This window comes from Leptodactylus fuscus, chromosome 6, assembly GCF_031893055.1.
Source record: "Leptodactylus fuscus isolate aLepFus1 chromosome 6, aLepFus1.hap2, whole genome shotgun sequence".
Taxonomy (NCBI): Eukaryota; Metazoa; Chordata; class Amphibia; order Anura; family Leptodactylidae; genus Leptodactylus; species Leptodactylus fuscus.
The window spans coordinates 162495255-162513441 of NC_134270.1; the positions used below are offsets into that span (position 1 = coordinate 162495255).

At 48.4% G+C, this 18187-nt stretch overlaps 1 protein-coding gene across 9 annotated transcripts in view; it reads right to left on the bottom strand.

Annotated features, from left to right (window-relative positions):
- Positions 1-5612: 5612 nt before the first annotated feature.
- Positions 5613-18187, bottom strand: part of UBR4 (ubiquitin protein ligase E3 component n-recognin 4) — a 55137-nt gene continuing 42562 nt past the window's right edge. For 6 of the 9 annotated variants that reach the window (XM_075277872.1, XM_075277869.1, XM_075277870.1 and 3 more), the window contains 11 exons: positions 17811-17984; positions 15956-16055; positions 15089-15310; positions 14624-14737; positions 10408-10550; positions 10158-10283; positions 9874-10068; positions 9547-9771; positions 8540-8630; positions 7299-7461; positions 5613-6438 (listed from right to left, as the gene is read on the bottom strand). In XM_075277872.1, coding sequence (XP_075133973.1) covers positions 6374-6438; positions 7299-7461; positions 8540-8630; positions 9547-9771; positions 9874-10068; positions 10158-10283; positions 10408-10550; positions 14624-14737; positions 15089-15310; positions 15956-16055; positions 17811-17984 — 1618 coding nt within the window. In that variant the 3' untranslated portion in view covers positions 5613-6373. The remainder of the gene's footprint in view (positions 6439-7298; positions 7462-8539; positions 8631-9546; positions 9772-9873; positions 10069-10157; positions 10284-10407; positions 10551-14623; positions 14738-15088; positions 15311-15955; positions 16056-17810; positions 17985-18187) is intronic. The other 3 variants (XM_075277874.1, XM_075277873.1, XM_075277871.1) reach the window with 1 other exon arrangement.

The window sequence follows — 18187 nt, forward strand, 5'->3', positions numbered from 1 at the left end:
AGATTCGGTACGTTGCAGACCATCTTTTTCTTCTTTCACATAATGTATAACACGGTCAGAGCTCCTAGGAACCTATGTACAGTGTTGGCCAAAAGTATTGGCCCCCCTGCAATTCTGTCAGATAATACTCAGTTTCTTCCAGAAAATGATTACAAGCACAAACTCTTTGGTAATATCTTCATTTATTTTGCTTGCAATGAAAAAATACAAAAGAGAATGAAAAAAAAAGTCCCATCATTGATCATTTTACACAAAACTCCAAAAATGGGCCGGACAGAAGTATTGGCGCCCTCAGCCTAATACTTGGTAGCACAACCTTTAGACACAATAACTGCGCACAGCCGCTTCCGGTAACCAGCAATGAGTTTCTTACAAGGCTCTGCTGGAATCTTAGACCATTCTTCTTTGGCAAACTGCTCCAGGTCCCCCCTGAGATGTAAAGGGGGCCTTCTCCAAACTGCCATCAAGAGATCTCTCCTCCCCCACAGGCAGTGGCGTAACTACCGTGGTAGAAGCAGTAGCAGCTGCCACAGGGCCCGGGACATTGGGGGCCCGGTGGCAGCCGCTACCGCTTCGTTTTTTTTTTTTTAATAGGCCGTTACCGGCTGGAGTTACTCCAGCCGCTAACGGGCCCTATATACTTACCGATCCTGGCAGGGGCCGGGATCGGTAAGTGACACTGCAGGCCCCACAAGCACTATTATACTCGGGGGTCTTTTCGGACCCCCGAGTATAATGATCGGACGTGCAGGAGAGGTAACTGAACATAAACTGTGTTACTTACCTCTCCACGCTCCGCGCAGGCTTCGGCCTACTTGTGTGACGTCTCAGACGTCACATGATCGGGGCCTGCGTCCTTATGCGTCGCAGGCTCCCGGTCACATGACGTCCCTGACGTCATTGAAGATGGCCGCCAACGGGGAGTCGGGAGACAGGTAAGTTACAGTGTTGTTTTTTTTTTTAATGTTGTTCTTCCCCTGGGTCTCCGATTATTATACTCTGGGGTCTGAAAAGACCCCAGATTATAATAATTGTTAATGGGTGTCCACAACGGGGCATAATAGTGGGTGAAGGGGCCACAATGGGGGATAATACTGTGTGCAGGGGCCACAATGGGGCATAATACTGTGTGCAGGGCCACTATGGGGGATAATACTGTGTGCAGGGGCCACTATGGGGGATAATACTGTGTGCAGGGGCCACTATGGGGGATAATACTGTGTGCAGGGGCCACTATGGTGCATAATACTGTGTGCAGGGGCCACTATGGGGTATAATACTGTGTGCAGGGGCCACTATGGGGTATAATACTGTGTGCAGGGGCCACTATGGGGTATAATACTGTGTGCAGGGGCCACTATGTGGTATAAATGTGTGCAGGGGCCACTATGGGGTATTATACTGTGTGCAGAGACCACTATGGGGTATAATACTGTGTGCAGGGGCCACTATGGGGTATAATACTGTGTGCAGGGGCCACTATGGGGTATAATACTGTGTGCAGGGGCCACTATGTGGTATAAATGTGTGCAGGGGCCACTATGGGGTATAATAATGTGTGCAGGGTCCACTATGGAGCGTAATAGTGTGCGTAGGAATGCGGGGGGTGGGGTCGTGCGGGGTTTTCTGCGTCAGCTGGGGGGGGGGCATGTCAAAGGTTCGCCATGGGGCCCCGCCATTCCTAGTTACGCCACTGCCCACAGGTGTTCTATGGGATTCAGGGCTGGACTCATTGCTGCCACTTTACAAGTCTCCAGGGCTTTCTCTCACCACCATTTTCTAGTGCTGACCTGAAGTGTGTTTTGGGTCATTGTCCTGCTAGAAGACCCCTGACCTCTGAGGGAGACCCAGCTTTCTCACACTGGGCCCTACATGATGCTGCACAATGTGTTGGTCGTCTTCAGACTTCATAATGCCATGCACACGGTCAAGCAGTCCAGTGCCAGAGGCAGCAAAGCAACCCCAAAACATCAGGGCACCTCCGCCATGTCTGACTGTAGGGGGCGTCGTCTTCTTTCTTTCCAGTAAACTCTATGTTGATGCCTTTTCCTACTTTTGTCTCATCTGACCAGAGAACATTCTTCCAAAGCGTTTTTGGCTTTCTCAGGTAAGTTTTGGCAAACTCCAGCCTGGCTTTTTTATGTCTCTGGGTAAGAAGTGGGGTCTTCCTGGGTCTCCTACCATACAGTCCCTTCTCATTCAGACACTGACACTGGATAGTACGGGGTGACACTGTTGTACCCTCGGACTGCAGGGCAGCTTGGACTTGTTTGGATGTTAGTCGAGGTTCTTTATCCTCCATCCGCACAATCTTGCGTTGAAATCTCTCGTCAATGTTTCTTCTCCGTCCACATCTAGGGAGGTTAGCCACAGCGCCATGGGCTTTAATCTTCTTCATGACACTGCGCACGGTAGACACAGGAACATTCAGGTCTTTGGAGATAGACTTGTAGCCTTGAGATTGCTCATGCTTCCTCACAATTTTGCTTCTCAAGTCCTCAGACAGTTCTTTGGTCTTCTTTCTTTTCTCCATGCTCAATGTGGTCACACAAGGACACAGGACAGAGGTGGAGTCAACTTTAATCCATTTCAACTGGCTGCAAGTGTGATTTAGTTATTGCCACCACCTGTTAGGTGCCTCAGGTAAGTAACAGGTGCTGTTAATTACACAAATTAGAGAATTATGACATGATTTTTGAAACAGTGCCAATACTTTTGTCCACCCCCTTTTTATGTTTGCTGTGGAATTACATCCAATTTGGATTTGGATTTTTGACAATTCTTTTTGTGGTTTTCCATTGAAGACAAATTAAATGAAGATAATAATACCAAAGAATTTGTCTAGAAAAAAATGAGTATTATCTGACAGAATTGCAGGGGTGCCAATACTTTTGGCCAACACTGTATAAAACATAGTGTAGAATATTCTTAGAGCTTCTAGGAACCTATCTATAAAACAGAGTAGTTCAAGCTCTGTAAGTCAAACACAACCAAAGTTATCAATGTAAAAGTATTATACCCTGGGGTCTCTTCTCGATCTCCACCTCCTTGGGTAGGCCTCCTGGTGACATCATGTGCCCATGTTCACCACTGAGACCTGTGATTGGGCTGCAGCAGTGACATGGGCACACCAAGAGTCACGACACTAGTTGGGGGTTCTATATTTAATATTTTGGATTGTCATAATTGATGATGGATGTGATTCAATGTTATGGGGCACCATACTGTAACTAGAGAGTCCCGTGCATGGTCCTCGATCATCTACCATGTGTGGCGCCATCTCCTCTCAGGTCAAATTCAGCATTTACAAGTGTGAATATACAGGAATGACTCACAGTTACATTGTAGTAAAGGACACATCCCATAAAGCAGGAGACACCAGTGATAGTTATAGCGCTTGTACCTGTCAGTCGGGTCAGTGACTCACATGTCCAGCTGTAAGACATCTCAGCTCCCTCATTCACAGCGGGTGACTACATCAGGTGGAGCTGTCTGTGGTCCCAGATGCTGCCGCCGTCATCAGAATCTATTCTATAGACATTGATTGAGAAACGCAGGGTGGAGCGTCTGTTCTTTTTAAGCGATTTGGGCAGAGTCAGGATCAATTCAGACAGGTGTATAATTGACGTCCCGTGTAATATCACATGAGGTCAGCGGCTAATACAGTATCGGTGCCGCGGCTTCTGCCCTTCTATCGTCAGTGCAGGATCATCCTCCTTTAGATAGTCCTGTCTGACAATCTTGTTGCTTAGGATACATTGTAACAACCAGTCGCCTCCAGACGGTTGTAACGTAGCAACTTCCTATTAACCAGACCACCTCAGGTTGCCCCCCAGTTAAGGCAATACTGATCCTTCACTGCAGGGGGTAAATTTGGGAAGTGGGCACTTTTTGCAAATAGGCTATACCCCCTAACCCTGGCAGATCCTCTACTGGTATCATCACAGAGAAGAACAACCTGTCACAGAAAACTGCCAAAACTTGCAAGTTTTGGTAGTTTTACCCTAGTGTCTGGGCTGGTTTTTAACCTTTGCATTTCCCCAGCCTTAAAGGGGTTGCTCTTGGATGACGTTTCTTCTCTACAGAACAAGCCGCCACTGTTTGCAGGATTTTGTGTGGGATTTGGCCGCCCGGGGCTGTCTCCTGCCATCCTGACTGCCTGTTTTCTATCTTCTCTCCTAGTCCTGGTTTCTGGCTACGGATCACAGGAGATGACAGCTTCTTGTTTTCATGGATTTTCTGTATAGACAAAGTAAGTGCAACAAACTCATTGTCAGAGTTTGGGAAAGCTGGGTGACTCGGCCACTAAAAGGGATGATTCTGTGCTGCTGGATAAATATGTAGTGGGGGAGTCTGAATACTTGAACGGTCATGGTGGCCTTATCGATTATCCAGCTTTTCCAAAAATTTGTTATATTATTTCACCTACATCAGGTAGTCAGGTGAAAGCGGAGGGTGGATCGCGGATCCTGGCGCCAGATTTGCTGGTACAGAGTTCATCTGAGATAATTTGGCTTTGATACCTGTAAACATCATTAGATATAAGTGGCATCAATCTACAAGGAAAGGTTTATCCTGGCACAGGAAGAGCCCCGAAGCCTCCCACAGCTTTGAAGCAGATTTCGGGAACACTCGTGCCCGTGGGCCCAGCATCAGGACTGCACCACCGCCACCAAATAATTACTTCATATCTATGCTAATACATTACATAACAAGCAGCTCTGCTTACTGCCAGACTCTTATTCTGCTACTTCACAGCTGAGGGTTTGTCACAATTGTATCCAGTTTAACAATCTTCTAAGCACCTCGGTAGCACAGATCCCCCTCTCCTTTCTGGATAGTTTGTTACAATGTATCAGCCTGGACTCCAATCTGTTTAGTCCACAGAAGATGGTGTAGTCTGGATACACTGTAACAACCCCCCCAGCTTTATTAGCAGGATGAAGCCCAATATGGATGTCAGCTCCTTAAAGAGATCTTCCAGTGGTCAAAGGGGTTATCCAGGGTCTATGAAATAAATTACTTGCCCCAGGTTTTATTTAGGCTGAACCACTGGTCCTACCCCTAGGTCACATGGTCAGAACCTGTAGCCAACAAGCTGACTGTCCACAATTACCTGTACTATAGGGCTGGCAGAATAGATTATTGTAATAGTACAGGTGAGGATTGAGGAAGGTTCTGGTCACGTGACCCAGAATTGGAATCAGTCCAGAAATCAAGGGTTCAGCCCAGGCACCTTTAATGATTAAGGTTAGAAAATAGGCAGATTTATAATTAAACAGCGCCACATCTGTCCACAGGTTACTTGTGGTATTGCATCTTAGCCACATAGACCTCAACAGATGCACGCTGCAATACCACACACAACCTATGGATAAGTGTGGCACTGTTTCTACGAGAAAGCAGCCATGTTTTTCCAATCCTGGGTATATTAGGTAGTTTCATCCCTTCTCATTTAATAATTACACTTCGTTGCTCAGATTTTGGCGCTTGTAGTCGTCACTATTTATCACCTTGGTCTTCTATGACCGTGCCTGAGTGGTAACAATGAACCTGCAGGATGACATGTCCCAGACCTTGGCTCGGTCATCCAAAAACTCAGAGAGAAGCAGAAGTTTTATGATGAGATTTATTGTATCAAGCAGACAACAGCTAGTAAGTTACATGTTAAATGATGGCGGCTGCGGAGGCTCAACCGGCGAGCGGGCCGACTGCCCCGATGGACACACACAAAGCGGGGGAGAGGTGCTGAATCGCTGCTCAAACACAACACTGTCTACACAAGCACTGCCGAAAGTCTCAGCCCGATTCAGCACCAAGTGATGCAGATTGTCAAAGTCACATGTGGAAATGATTGGGGTGTCAGTGACGACCAATGAGAGGCGGAGCTGACCTGAGCCCACCCGCCCCCTATAGGTGTCACGTGACACCGGGCTTTTCGCATGCAATTTGTCTTTGGTGGCTGGATTTCTCATGCAGTCGGGATGGGATGGTCCAGTTCCTCCTGGGATTCTCATCAGCAGTAACGTCCCGAATCCAATGAACGCTTTGGCTTTATGTCTAGATCCAAATTTGGAATTCACAAAACACAGCAAAAAAAATAAAGGAAAAAAAAACAACCAAAAAACACCAAAGAGAAAAAAAATCAGCGGCAGCCAAGTCTGTCCAGAAGACGTGACGGATTCTAAAACCCAAGATATAAAAGAATAGATGTGAACTGGAAAGAATGCGCGGTGTCAGCTGATGGCGGTGGGATAACGCGCCTCACTCCCCTCCCCCGTCTACACCAAAAATGAGATTGGAGGAAAAACACACATTACTGCAATGGACAGGAGAGGAACATGGAGCGCCCCAAGACTAAGAGCTGAGGGGCTCAGGGAATAGAGTTCAAAAGGTCTTTGAGGAAGTTGTCGGGGTCGTTGATTTCAGATAAAAGCCCTAAAAAAACACAAAAAAAACAAAAATCAGTAGTTAGAAGGAGCCTTAAAGAGATTAGTCAGATCTTGCAATTGAAATCCTAGCAATATTAGATCCATTGGAGTCGGACCCCCAGGACCCTCGTAGATCGGGAGTACAGAGACTATGAAGCTCCCGGTATAGTCTACATGAAGAGACCCATACCACTCACTCGCCATAGAAACTGTGGGTGTAGGTATAGCAGTGCTGCCCCCTAGACTTCAATGCAAACAACACAAATGCGCTGTCTCGGCTGATTGTTTGCTGCAATGTATCAGTGCAGGTAAGACGTATCCATCTGGAGTTCTCTTTTAGCCTCTGCAGACGGGTTTCTATTCACTGACAGCAAGCAGTCTGGACAGTCCTCTGTCAGCTCGGACTTTAAACCGATACATTGTAACAAACTATCAGGACAGGAAAGATTTTTGCTATGGATGAGGTTAGATCTTGGAGAATTTGTGACGCTCAGGAATCAGCGATGGTGAAACGATAACTCTGAGCATGCTCCATTCACTTCTATGGGATCAGAAGAGCAAGTATGCATGCTGGGACTTGTAGTTTCACAATGGCTAGACTGACGAAGGTTGCTGACCCCCGGAGTAGTCTGTATAACAATTAATATGATGATATCTGTGTGGAACCCGCATGGTTTTATATATCAGGTGGATAATTAAAGGGTTACTCTCATCTCGGCCTTTCCTGATGTGGCTGGGTGACACTGCCAGATACAGCAGCTGTTCTACACGGCTTCCTAGACTTCCAACCTCATGGTCAGGAGAAGGAGCTGTGTAATTCCATGTCCGGCTGAGATGGGAACACCCAGTTATCAAGAATTTACTGACCAGCGACATCCATGAATTCGGAGAAAGACTCTACAGGCATGAACTCGTCCTGGAAGATCTTCAGGGCTCGGTCCGCCGCCTCGTAGATGGGCATGTCATTGAGCCGGATGTAGTCTGCCAGGGAGTAGGACCAGCCTCCCTCTGTGTTACTGTTCGGTACCTTCTGCAAGACAAAATACAAAGCACATGACATCTCCAGATTACAGTAATGGAATAGATTAAATAGCATAAGGTTCCCATTCATTTTACTCTGCAGTATCTCATGGGGAGGGAGGGGGCCCTGGACAGGACGTCAGAACCTGCTTAATATGTAATGCAAAGGTCCCTTTAAAGGGGCTGTGTCGTTAACAAGTGTCCAACCACTGGGTCCCCCAGTGATGAGCGAATGGGCCCTAATGCCTCCTTGTTGGATCACTAGTAGAGATGAGCGAGTACTCTTCGAAATAGCACACACCCATAGGAATGAATGGACGCGACCGACACGCAGGGAGTTAAGCAAATGCCAGCCACTTCCATTCATTCCTATGGGTGTGTGCTATTCAAAACGGGAGTCATCTCTAATCACTAGTATGCTTGTGTGACTGGTACGCCATTCACTGCTATAGAGTGGCCAGGTCTGTCATCTCAAGCAGTGCCTGCAGCCCCATAGAAGTTAATGGGGAGCCAGGGAATTAGTGTGATGGCGTTCCATGACTCCAAGGCTTTAGGAGAACGTTTAGTCCCCTCTTTGCTGGTGGACCCAGTGATCAGACCCCCAGTGACAGGACACTTCCCCTCTATCCACATTAGAGGGGATGTGTCCTCAATGGGGCAACCCCATTAAGTAAGAAACCTCAGGAAATTATAAGAAGGAAACAATCAGTATTCATCTTATTGATGGTTTGGATGCAAACACCCAGGTAGTTACTGACAAGCCCTTCCAACTACCTGGGATGCCAGGACTGGGTGAGTCACCCGCTGAGAGCAAAGGAGGCACAAAGGCATGCAAATGTCACAGACAGAAGCCTAAATATATTCGGTGCCACTCCAGGGAAGGCATAGCAGGTAATAGAAGCAGTGGCGGGGAGGTGACAATCCCTGCAGCAGCGCTCGGTGCACATCAGGTAATGAAACAGACAATGGAGCCTGAACGTTGGTGAAGCCATCAGAATTTTATGGATTTCTTACATATAGATTCCACCTGTGTAATGTATCCCTTTAAGGTTCACGGTATTGGGTCCATGTGCATCATGTATTGTTACCTTAAACATGGTGTAGATGAGGTCCACCAGGGCCCAGAAGAGGAGGCTGGAGCGATACACGGGATAATCCTTCACGGCTTTGTCTGTTAGTCTGCGGAGCAAACCCAAGTACAATTAAAACATATGTAAACCTATAGGAGCGCTACGTGACACGTGTGCAGCCCTTTAACAACATCTGATACTGATAAAAATCTAATAAAATGGCTGCCCGAAGAGATCGGTACCAATGGGCTTGTTGTTATTAAAGTAGCAGGAATAAGATCCAACCCAACCCATCCTATAAAGGACAACGCCCCTAATGGTCGACCACACATGAACGTCTATGAGAAGACTTTATTAATTGTGGCTTTGTGTGGTAAGGCGAAGAGAAAGTAATTAAAACGATCCATCACCGTCCAACAGAAGACAATTAGCTTGGTTTGTTATGTAACACGCCTACAGACAAAGACGTCTGCCCGGGACAGACTCGCCCAGCGCTGGAATCTCAGAGATGTCCCTGATGCTCGGGTCGGTCTCGGCCGCGCTCAGGTATAACCGCATGTTTTGCTAATAATTTTTCAATTTGTCCTGTGGGCAAATGTTAAGACGTGCGAACATAACTGGGCAACAGTAACACAAACCCTCAGGGCAATGCCATGAAGAAGAAGACATCTTGTAAGCGCAATGTCAATAAGGAGCGTGCAAGGAGGTCACGAAAGCACAGCGGAAAAGGTGCTTTGCTGCTTCCTAAATATATGTGCACCGTAGTATGAGATCTGTCTAAGTGCATTGTGGGATCGGATCATTCAATGGATCAAACGGAAAGCCATAACCCATGTACAGCCTGAAATGTCCTTAAGATAGTCCCCGTCCACTATGCTGCAGGCACATCCACAGCACTCGGAGGCTGATCTGTTTAGGGTCTGGCTGTCAGACCCCCCGCAGATCACTTACTGAGGACTTATCTTGTGGATAGGTGCAGTGAATTAAACCAACAGCGATTTATTGCGGCAGTTACCCCAAGTTACCTGTTTGCTCCACTAGGTGGCACCGCCCGCACGTGGCTGACGGCGAGCAGCCTGCGCAGCACTTCTATGCGAATGCTTTTCCACTTCTCTGTAGGAAGGAGATGTAGTGCAAGGACTGTGAAGTAATGCGGCCCGTCCACCTCAAAGGCACTTTCTACCCACTTTTCTTTGGGCTGTTCTAAGAAATTCTGGACATTTTTCTCCTCGCGGGAGATGGCCCGGGTTCTGGAACAGAGATGACATTCAGCGGATTAGAAACCTTGTAGTCAGCTTTATACAAACCCACCCCCAGTCTGGAGCCCTGCTGTCCGCAGGCAGGACACTTACGTGTTCAGGACATAAAGCACGGTGTGGATGATATAGGGGATAAGATGGATGTTGCTTTCCCTTCCCCCGCCCCCGGTATCGGCGCTGAAGGATTGCTCGTTGGCGAATCTCAGGAACAGCAGCTTCAGGTCGTGGATGTTGAGCTGGTAGGTGGGTTCGCGCTGACCCGTACACTCCTGGAGGTAAGTATTGTGCCTATAGAGGAGATAGATTTGTGTACCATTACACTGTACGGTGTGGTTACATCATATCAAACTCTACGCAAACACACGCAGATGTCTCACCTGGCCAAACACGTGGCAAACGCAGACTCTGGAACATGTGGGCCCCAGACGGGAAGCAGACCGTTACACTTGGTATTGGCGTTCTGCAGAGCAGCGCTCTCCCATTCCTCCCGTCCACGAGCTAATCTGTGTGAGGATACAAAGTGGGACGTGAACCCCAACCCTAAACTGTAAGGTTACATCCAAATAGTCATGCCTCCCCCCCAATCTATACCTAAAGGGAGATGACAATAACCCCAAAATGATTTACCTGACAGCGGCCAGGTGACAGTCGTAGTGCACAATATTGAAGTGAGACACCGTACTATATCCCTGCTGCTTGCGGGGCTTGTTCTCCGCTTCCTCCAGTGACACTCTCTTTGTAAACGTGTAAATTCCCAAAACTTTGGTGGGCTGAAAAAAAAAATAAAAAATTACAAAAAAATCTTTAGATTGGGTTTGTGGTCTGTATACAGATCTGAGGGTTATGTGCAAGGATGAATGCGCAGTGTAAAAACATTCTCTTTTCTGATATAGATGAGTCCCCTGACATCGAGGTTACCAGCTCATTCCTCGGCCTCCCCTGTAGACGTTTCGTCTCATGAACAACTCCGCTTTACTCTATGTAAAGGCAGGGGAGGAAGAGCATGGAGTCAGTAATGTCACGGAGAGCCAGAGCATGGAGTCAGTAATGTCACGGAGAGCCAGAGCATGGAGTCAGTAATGTCACGGAGAGCCAGAGCATGGAGTCAGTAATGTCACGGAGAGCCAGAGCATGGAGTCAGTAATGTCACGGAGAGCCAGAGCATGGAGTCAGTAATGTCACAGAGAGCCAGAGCATGGAGAGTCAGTAACATCACGGAGAGCCAGAGCATGGAGTCAGTAACGTCACGGAGAGCCAGAGCATGGAGTCAGTAACGTCACGGAGAGCCAGAGCATGGAGTCAGTAATGTCACGGAGAGCCAGAGCATGGAGTCAGTAATGTCACAGAGAGCCAGAGCATGGAGTCAGTAATGTCACGGAGAGCCAGAGCATGGAGTCAGTAATGTCACGGAGAGCCAGAGCATGGAGTCAGTAAGGTCACGGAGAGCCAGAGCATGGAGTCAGTAATGTCACGGAGAGCCAGAGCATGGAGTCAGTAAGGTCACAGAGAGCCAGAGCATGGAGAGTCAGTAACATCACGGAGAGCCAGAGCATGGAGAGTCAGTAACATCACGGAGAGCTAGAGCATGGAGTCAGTAAGGTCAGGGAGAGCCAGAGCATGGAGTCAGTAATGTCACGGAGAGCCAGAGCATGAAGAGTCAGTAATGTCACGGAGAGCCAGAGCATGGAGAGTCAGTAATGTCACGGAGAGCCAGAGCATGGAGTCAGTAATGTCACGGAGAGCCAGAGCATGGAGTCAGTAATGTCACAGAGAGCCAGAGCATGGAGTCAGTAAGGTCACAGAGAGCCAGAGCATGGAGAGTCAGTAACATCACGGAGAGCCAGAGCATGGAGTCAGTAACGTCACGGAGAGCCAGAGCATGGAGTCAGTAATGTCACGGAGAGCCAGAGCATGAAGAGTCAGTAATGTCACGGAGAGCCAGAGCATGGAGTCAGTAATGTCACAGAGAGCCAGAGCATGGAGAGTCAGTAATGTCACGGAGAGCCAGAGCATGGAGTCAGTAATGTCACGGAGAGCCAGAGCATGGAGTCAGTAAGGTCACGGAGAGCCAGAGCATGGAGTCAGTAATGTCACGGAGAGCTAGAGCATGGAGTCAGTAAGGTCACAGAGAGCCAGAGCATGGAGAGTCAGTAACATCACGGAGAGCCAGAGCATGGAGTCAGTAACGTCACGGAGAGCCAGAGCATGGAGTCAGTAATGTCACGGAGAGCCAGAGCATGAAGAGTCAGTAATGTCACGGAGAGCCAGAGCATGGAGTCAGTAATGTCACAGAGAGCCAGAGCATGGAGAGTCAGTAATGTCACGGAGAGCCAGAGCATGGAGTCAGTAACGTCACGGAGAGCCAGAGCATGGAGTCAGTAAGGTCAGGGAGAGCCAGAGCATGGAGTAGAGCCAGAGCATGGAGTCAGTAATGTCACGGAGAGCCAGAGCATGAAGAGTCAGTAACGTCACGGAGAGCCAGAGCATGGAGTCAGTAAGGTCAGGGAGAGCCAGAGCATGGAGTCAGTAATGTCACGGAGAGCCAGAGCATGGAGTCAGTAATGTCACGGAGAGCCAGAGCATGGAGTCAGTAACGTCAGGGAGAGCCAGAGCATGGAGTCAGTAATGTCACGGAGAGCCAGAGCATGGAGTAGAGCCAGAGCATGGAGTCAGTAATGTCACGGAGAGCCAGAGCATGAAGAGTCAGTAACCTCACGGAGAGCCAGAGCATGGAGTCAGTAATGTCACAGAGAGCCAGAGCATGGAGTCAGTAAGGTCAGGGAGAGCCAGAGCATGGAGTCAGTAATGTCACAGAGAGCCAGAGCATGGAGTCAGTAACGTCACAGAGAACCAGAGCATGGAGTCAGTAACGTCAGGGAGAGCCAGAGCATGGAGTCAGTAATGTCACAGAGAGCCAGAGCATGGAGAGTCAGTAACGTCACGGAGAGCCAGAGCATGGAGTCAGTAATGTCACGGAGAGCCAGAGCATGGAGTCAGTAATGTCACGGAGAGCCAGAGCATGGAGAGTCAGTAACGTCACGGAGAGCCAGAGCATGGAGTCAGTAACGTCACAGAGAACCAGAGCATGGAGTCAGTAACGTCAGGGAGAGCCAGAGCATGGAGTCAGTAATGTCACAGAGAGCCAGAGCATGGAGAGTCAGTAACGTCACGGAGAGCCAGCGCATGGAGTCAGTAACGTCACGGAGAGCCAGAGCATGGAGTCAGTAATGTCACGGAGAGCCAGCACATGGAGTCAGTAATGTCACGGAGAGCCAGAGCATGGAGTCAGTAATGTCACGGAGAGCCAGAGCATGGAGTCAGTAATGTCACGGAGAGCCAGAGCATGGAGTCAGTAATGTCACGGAGAGCCAGAGCATGGAGTCAGTAATGTCACGGAGAGCCAGAGCATGGAGTCAGTAATGTCACGGAGAGCCAGAGCATGGAGTAGAGCCAGAGCATGGAGTCAGTAACGTCACGGAGAGCCAGCGCATGGAGTCAGTAACGTCACGGAGAGCCAGAGCATGGAGTCAGTAATGTCACGGAGAGCCAGAGCATGGAGTTGGTAATGTCACGGCGAGCCAGAGCATGGAGTCAGTAACGTGACGGAGAGCCAGAGCATGGAGTCAGTAACGTCACGGAGAGCCAGAGCATGGAGTCAGTAACGTCACAGAGAGCCAGAGCATGGAGTCAGTAACGTCACGGAGAGCCAGAGCATGGAGTCAGTAACGTCACGGAGAGCCAGAGCATGGAGTCAGTAATGTCACGGAGAGCCAGAGCATGGAGTTGGTAATGTCACGGCGAGCCAGAGCATGGAGTCAGTAACGTGACGGAGAGCCAGAGCATGGAGTCAGTAACGTCACGGAGAGCCAGAGCATGGAGTCAGTAACGTCACAGAGAGCCAGAGCATGGAGTCAGTAACGTCACGGAGAGCCAGAGCATGGAGTCAGTAACGTCACGGAGAGCCAGAGCATGGAGTAGAGCCAGAGCATGGAGTAGAGCCAGAGCATGGAGTCAGTAATATCACGGAGAGCCAGAGCATGGAGTCAGTAAGGTCACAGAGAGCCAGAGCATGGAGTCAGTAAGGTCACAGAGAGCCAGAGCATGGAGTCAGTAATGTCATGGAGAGCCAGAGCATGGAGTCAGTAACGTTACGGAGAGCCAGCGCATGGAGTCAGTAATGTCACGGAGAGCCAGAGCATGGAGTTGGTAATGTCACGGCGAGCCAGAGCATGGAGTCAGTAACGTCAGGGAGAGCCAGAGCATGGAGTCAGTAATGTCACAGAGAGCCAGAGCATGGAGTCAGTAACGTGACGGAGAGCCAGAGCATGGAGTCAGTAAGGTCACAGAGAGCCAGCGCATGGAGTCAGTAATGTCACGGAGAGCCAGAGCATGGAGTCAGTAACGTGACGGAGAGCCAGAGCATGGAGTCAGTAATGTCACAGAGAGCCAGAGCATGGAGTCAGTAACGTGACGGAGAGCCAGAGCATGGAGTCAGTAAGGTCACAGAGAGCCAGAGCATGGAGTCAGTAACGTCAGGGAGAGCCAGCGCATGGAGTCAGTAACGTCAGGGAGAGCCGCAGCAGGGGAGGCAGAGCATGGAGAGTTCTTGTACCCAGCTGGGCTCTGTAAAGCTAATATTCTGTGTCAGTACAGTGATAATCCAGTGCAGTGGATGCACAGTAGAAATATTTATCTCTCCACGTATACACCACCCCTATTAGAAGATACAGGCATCAGATAGGGGAGGTGACCGCTCTCGTGAATATCATACTCCATACAAATAAGTGCAGGGTTCTCAGACCTTGACTGTAATAAGACTTTGCAATGAAAGTGTTGCGAGTACCTGGAACTTGTAGCCTTCTCTGCAGATACAGCAGGTCAGTCCTGGCTCCTCTATCAGTTCTTCCATCTGCTTCAGTAGAGCCGTCTTGGTCACTACTTGACCCTTCTCATTAGTCTGGAGGAGAAATGTAGAAAGTTCAGACCTACAGGCACCAGACATTGTGCAGTCCAGACTTATACATACAATTCTGAGCGGACATCTCCCAGCATTCCCAGCTTGTCCAGTATCTACTATACTGGGAAACTGGAGATGTATACAGAGCCTGGGGTAAAGCGAACATCTGATGGTTCCTGTCTATATTCTCTATATAATATGGAGATGTGTGCACAGTAAAAAAGCTGATCTGCCAGTGTCCTGACAGAGCCCTCTACCCAATCTAAAATTGATATCCTATGGTAATGATAAAACTCTGAAAATGAGGATAAGTCCTCAGAATATGTTGTGTGCAGTTGACTCTTCACTTACAGTCATGCCGAGGGTCCCCAGCGCTTTCTGCCTCATCGCCATGGCCATACGTTTCTTCTCCGCCCGGGTCTCCTTTCTTGCGGCATCGATCTTCTTGTTGACATCAGGGTGTTCTCTAAGGGCTTCCAGCAGGTTTTCTGCAAGGGTCCCGATTCCTTCATCGCTGGACACTTGTTCTAGCTTGTGAAGGTTAGTAATGGAGTCTGTACCAATAAGTGCCTGCTGAATAGTAGAGATGATGAGGAATGAAGGACGGGGAGATGGACACGGGACGAAACACACAGACCAACAATCCTGGGGTCACTAATGGGACCTCCTACTACTGCTGTAAACCTTAGCCTGATGTCCCCTCCCCTCCTGAAATACTCTGCCGGGGTCCAGCTCCTACCAATATGTAACTCTGAGGCCTTATTCACATGTCTGCATATCACGTACATGTCTTCTAGTCTGTATTTTTTGCAGATGCCATACTTAGGCATTGTAGTCAGTGTATTTGAGGACAGTAGGCATCACATCAAAAATGGAGGAGGAGTTTGTCAACCAAGGACAGCACCCCATCTGTAAAGGCCTGGGTATAAGGGCTTCATAAGGTCTTCACCTGAAACACTCTGTGCTGCTGGAGCTCCAGCTCCTTCCATTATTACATGGTGACCTCCTATGAGGTCGGCACACCCCTCACCTGAAATACTCTGCGCCTCTTTGTATATTTTTGAAGTGAAATAAAAGAAATCCGCATGTTTTCGTGGGAAAGTTTTCAAAGGGGCTTTAATAACATTTCGGCAGTGTGAATAAACACTGACATCACGCTAGTAAAACATGCAGGATCCTGTGTGCCGTCACGTGTGTAGCCGGGGCTGGATCTCTCACCTGTGTGGGGGGGTGCTGGGTGGCCAATCCTCTAAGTAACCTCAGAATGAAGGGGAGAGCAGGTCGCGAGAGGAACTTCTTCCAGATATCGGCATCCAAGCTGAAGGGAACAAGTGACAGGTAAAGAGGCTGCAGAACAGAACCCGATGTACCCAAATGTGAGGACAGACCGGAACCTTTCTCCTGCAGCAGACATGACTACACGAGCGTGACAAAGCCAGAGAGGGATCTATCCCCTCCACAAATACAGACCCAAATTACAGAACGCGACATGTCACATGATCACCACCATCTCCATCTCTGCTTGTCGTCACTTACGGGGAACATTCTTGTTCATATTCAGAGGTCAGAGACTCACATGTGTACACGCCTTATAGATCATTGTATATGTCTTCTAGACACTTTGTAAAAGTTTGTGCGCCTTGTAGGAGATATTGGTGGGGCTTGTTGAAAACTGGTGTGGATGAATAGGTTAAAATTTGAGCCAGACATTACACCCCAATCTTATCAGAAACTAAACCAGTGGTGTAAGATCAGATTAGACAATGGGGGAAAAAAAAGAGAGCGCCAGATTATCAAACACCATCAGAGACTCTTGAAAATCTGGCGCAGTTTAAGAATGTCCCATCTAACTTCGCACTGTGCAAAATATGGACAATCTTAGAGTATTATTAGAGTATTACCCTAAGGGCGGGTTCACACCTGCGCCCCGGTCTCCGCTTTGTGGGTTTCCTTTTGCTGACAGGAGATGGAAAACCGGCAGTCAGTGTCTGCCCGTGAGCGTCTTCTGCTCTCTGCAGCGAAACTGTTTTTTTGTTGTTTTTTTTAACTGGACACAAAGTCCTGCATGTCCAACTTTGTGTCCAGTTTAAAAAAAACATGGTTTCGCCGCGGAGAGCAGAAAAAACTCACAGCGGACACTTTGCAAACCCACCACCTGCCCCAGGCTCACTCAAGTTCCTAAGCAACATATCTTTGTTATGTATGGAATGTCTGAAGATTTGGAGAAAAACAACTTTGACGTCTTCTGCCAATGAGGTAGTAAGTGCACTAGGGGCGCCATCACCTGCCCCCATGCAGCAAGTTGATCCACCCAATTCTATGACATCTGACGGCCTAGTTGAGCAACAGTGGGGTGAAAGCCCTCCCTTGATGCACCAAGTGTCTCCCTTGCATAAGACTTCAAAGGTGTTCTCCAAATGTACACAAGTGACAGACATAACAGAGACATGATGTCCATCACTGGAATGTGCTCTGTAGCAGCTGAATATACTTGAGGAGGAGGTAAAACGCCTTTAAGGTAACCAAAGGGAATGAAAACAGGAAGGAATTTATACAGAAAGTTCTAAAATCCATCATACAATGGTTAACCCCAATGCCTCAGATATTCACCCTATCAGCGACACATCTGTAACCATAGGGGTTCTGTAACCTGCCAGTGAGCGATAAGGTTCAGCTGCCATGTATGACCATAGGCCGTGCTCCCCCTTCACTCTATACAGGTTATAATGCGCCCAGAATATGATCATGTTATCTCCTGTACAATGTCTGGTGTAGATCAGTGGGGGAATAACAACTGGGACCCCCACCGATCATGAGAACAGGTCCATTGCCTCTCCATTCATTTCTATGGGATTGGTGGAGACCGTTAAGTACTGTACTGGGTGATATATAGAGTGAAGGAATCGGTAACACACGTCCGACAGGCCGCTCAATTCACACAGGACTAGTACACGGCACCCCTGTTCTTATGACTTTTTGGGAGTCGTTACACTATAGTCTACACAGTGGATAGAGCGCCTGGTCTGTAAGCATTTCTTATAGTAACAGAGAAGTGTGATGGTGGCGGTCTTACTTCTTTGCGCTGGGAATGTGCTTCTTCATGTAGTCCAGGGCGTTCTGTGTGATGCCCTTCTGAAGGATGAGGTCTTTGAGCTGGTGGCCATTGCTGTTATTCTTGATGCCGGCGGCGATCTTACAGAAACAGTCCAGGAACACCTTGTCATCTGTGCAATGCTCATCGTCATACCTGCAAGAGAGGACTCCATTACTATATAGAACAAGGCAGGCAATAAAGCCTTGAAGACATGGGAGTCGCCACGGAATGGACACCTAAAGGAGATCAATGCTACAGCAAACAAGCAGCTGATAACAGAGAATAACAGACTGTATATTCAGCTGCACTGCCAACAGAGGACATCGACTTTATCTTTAGAGCTGAGACCATTTCCA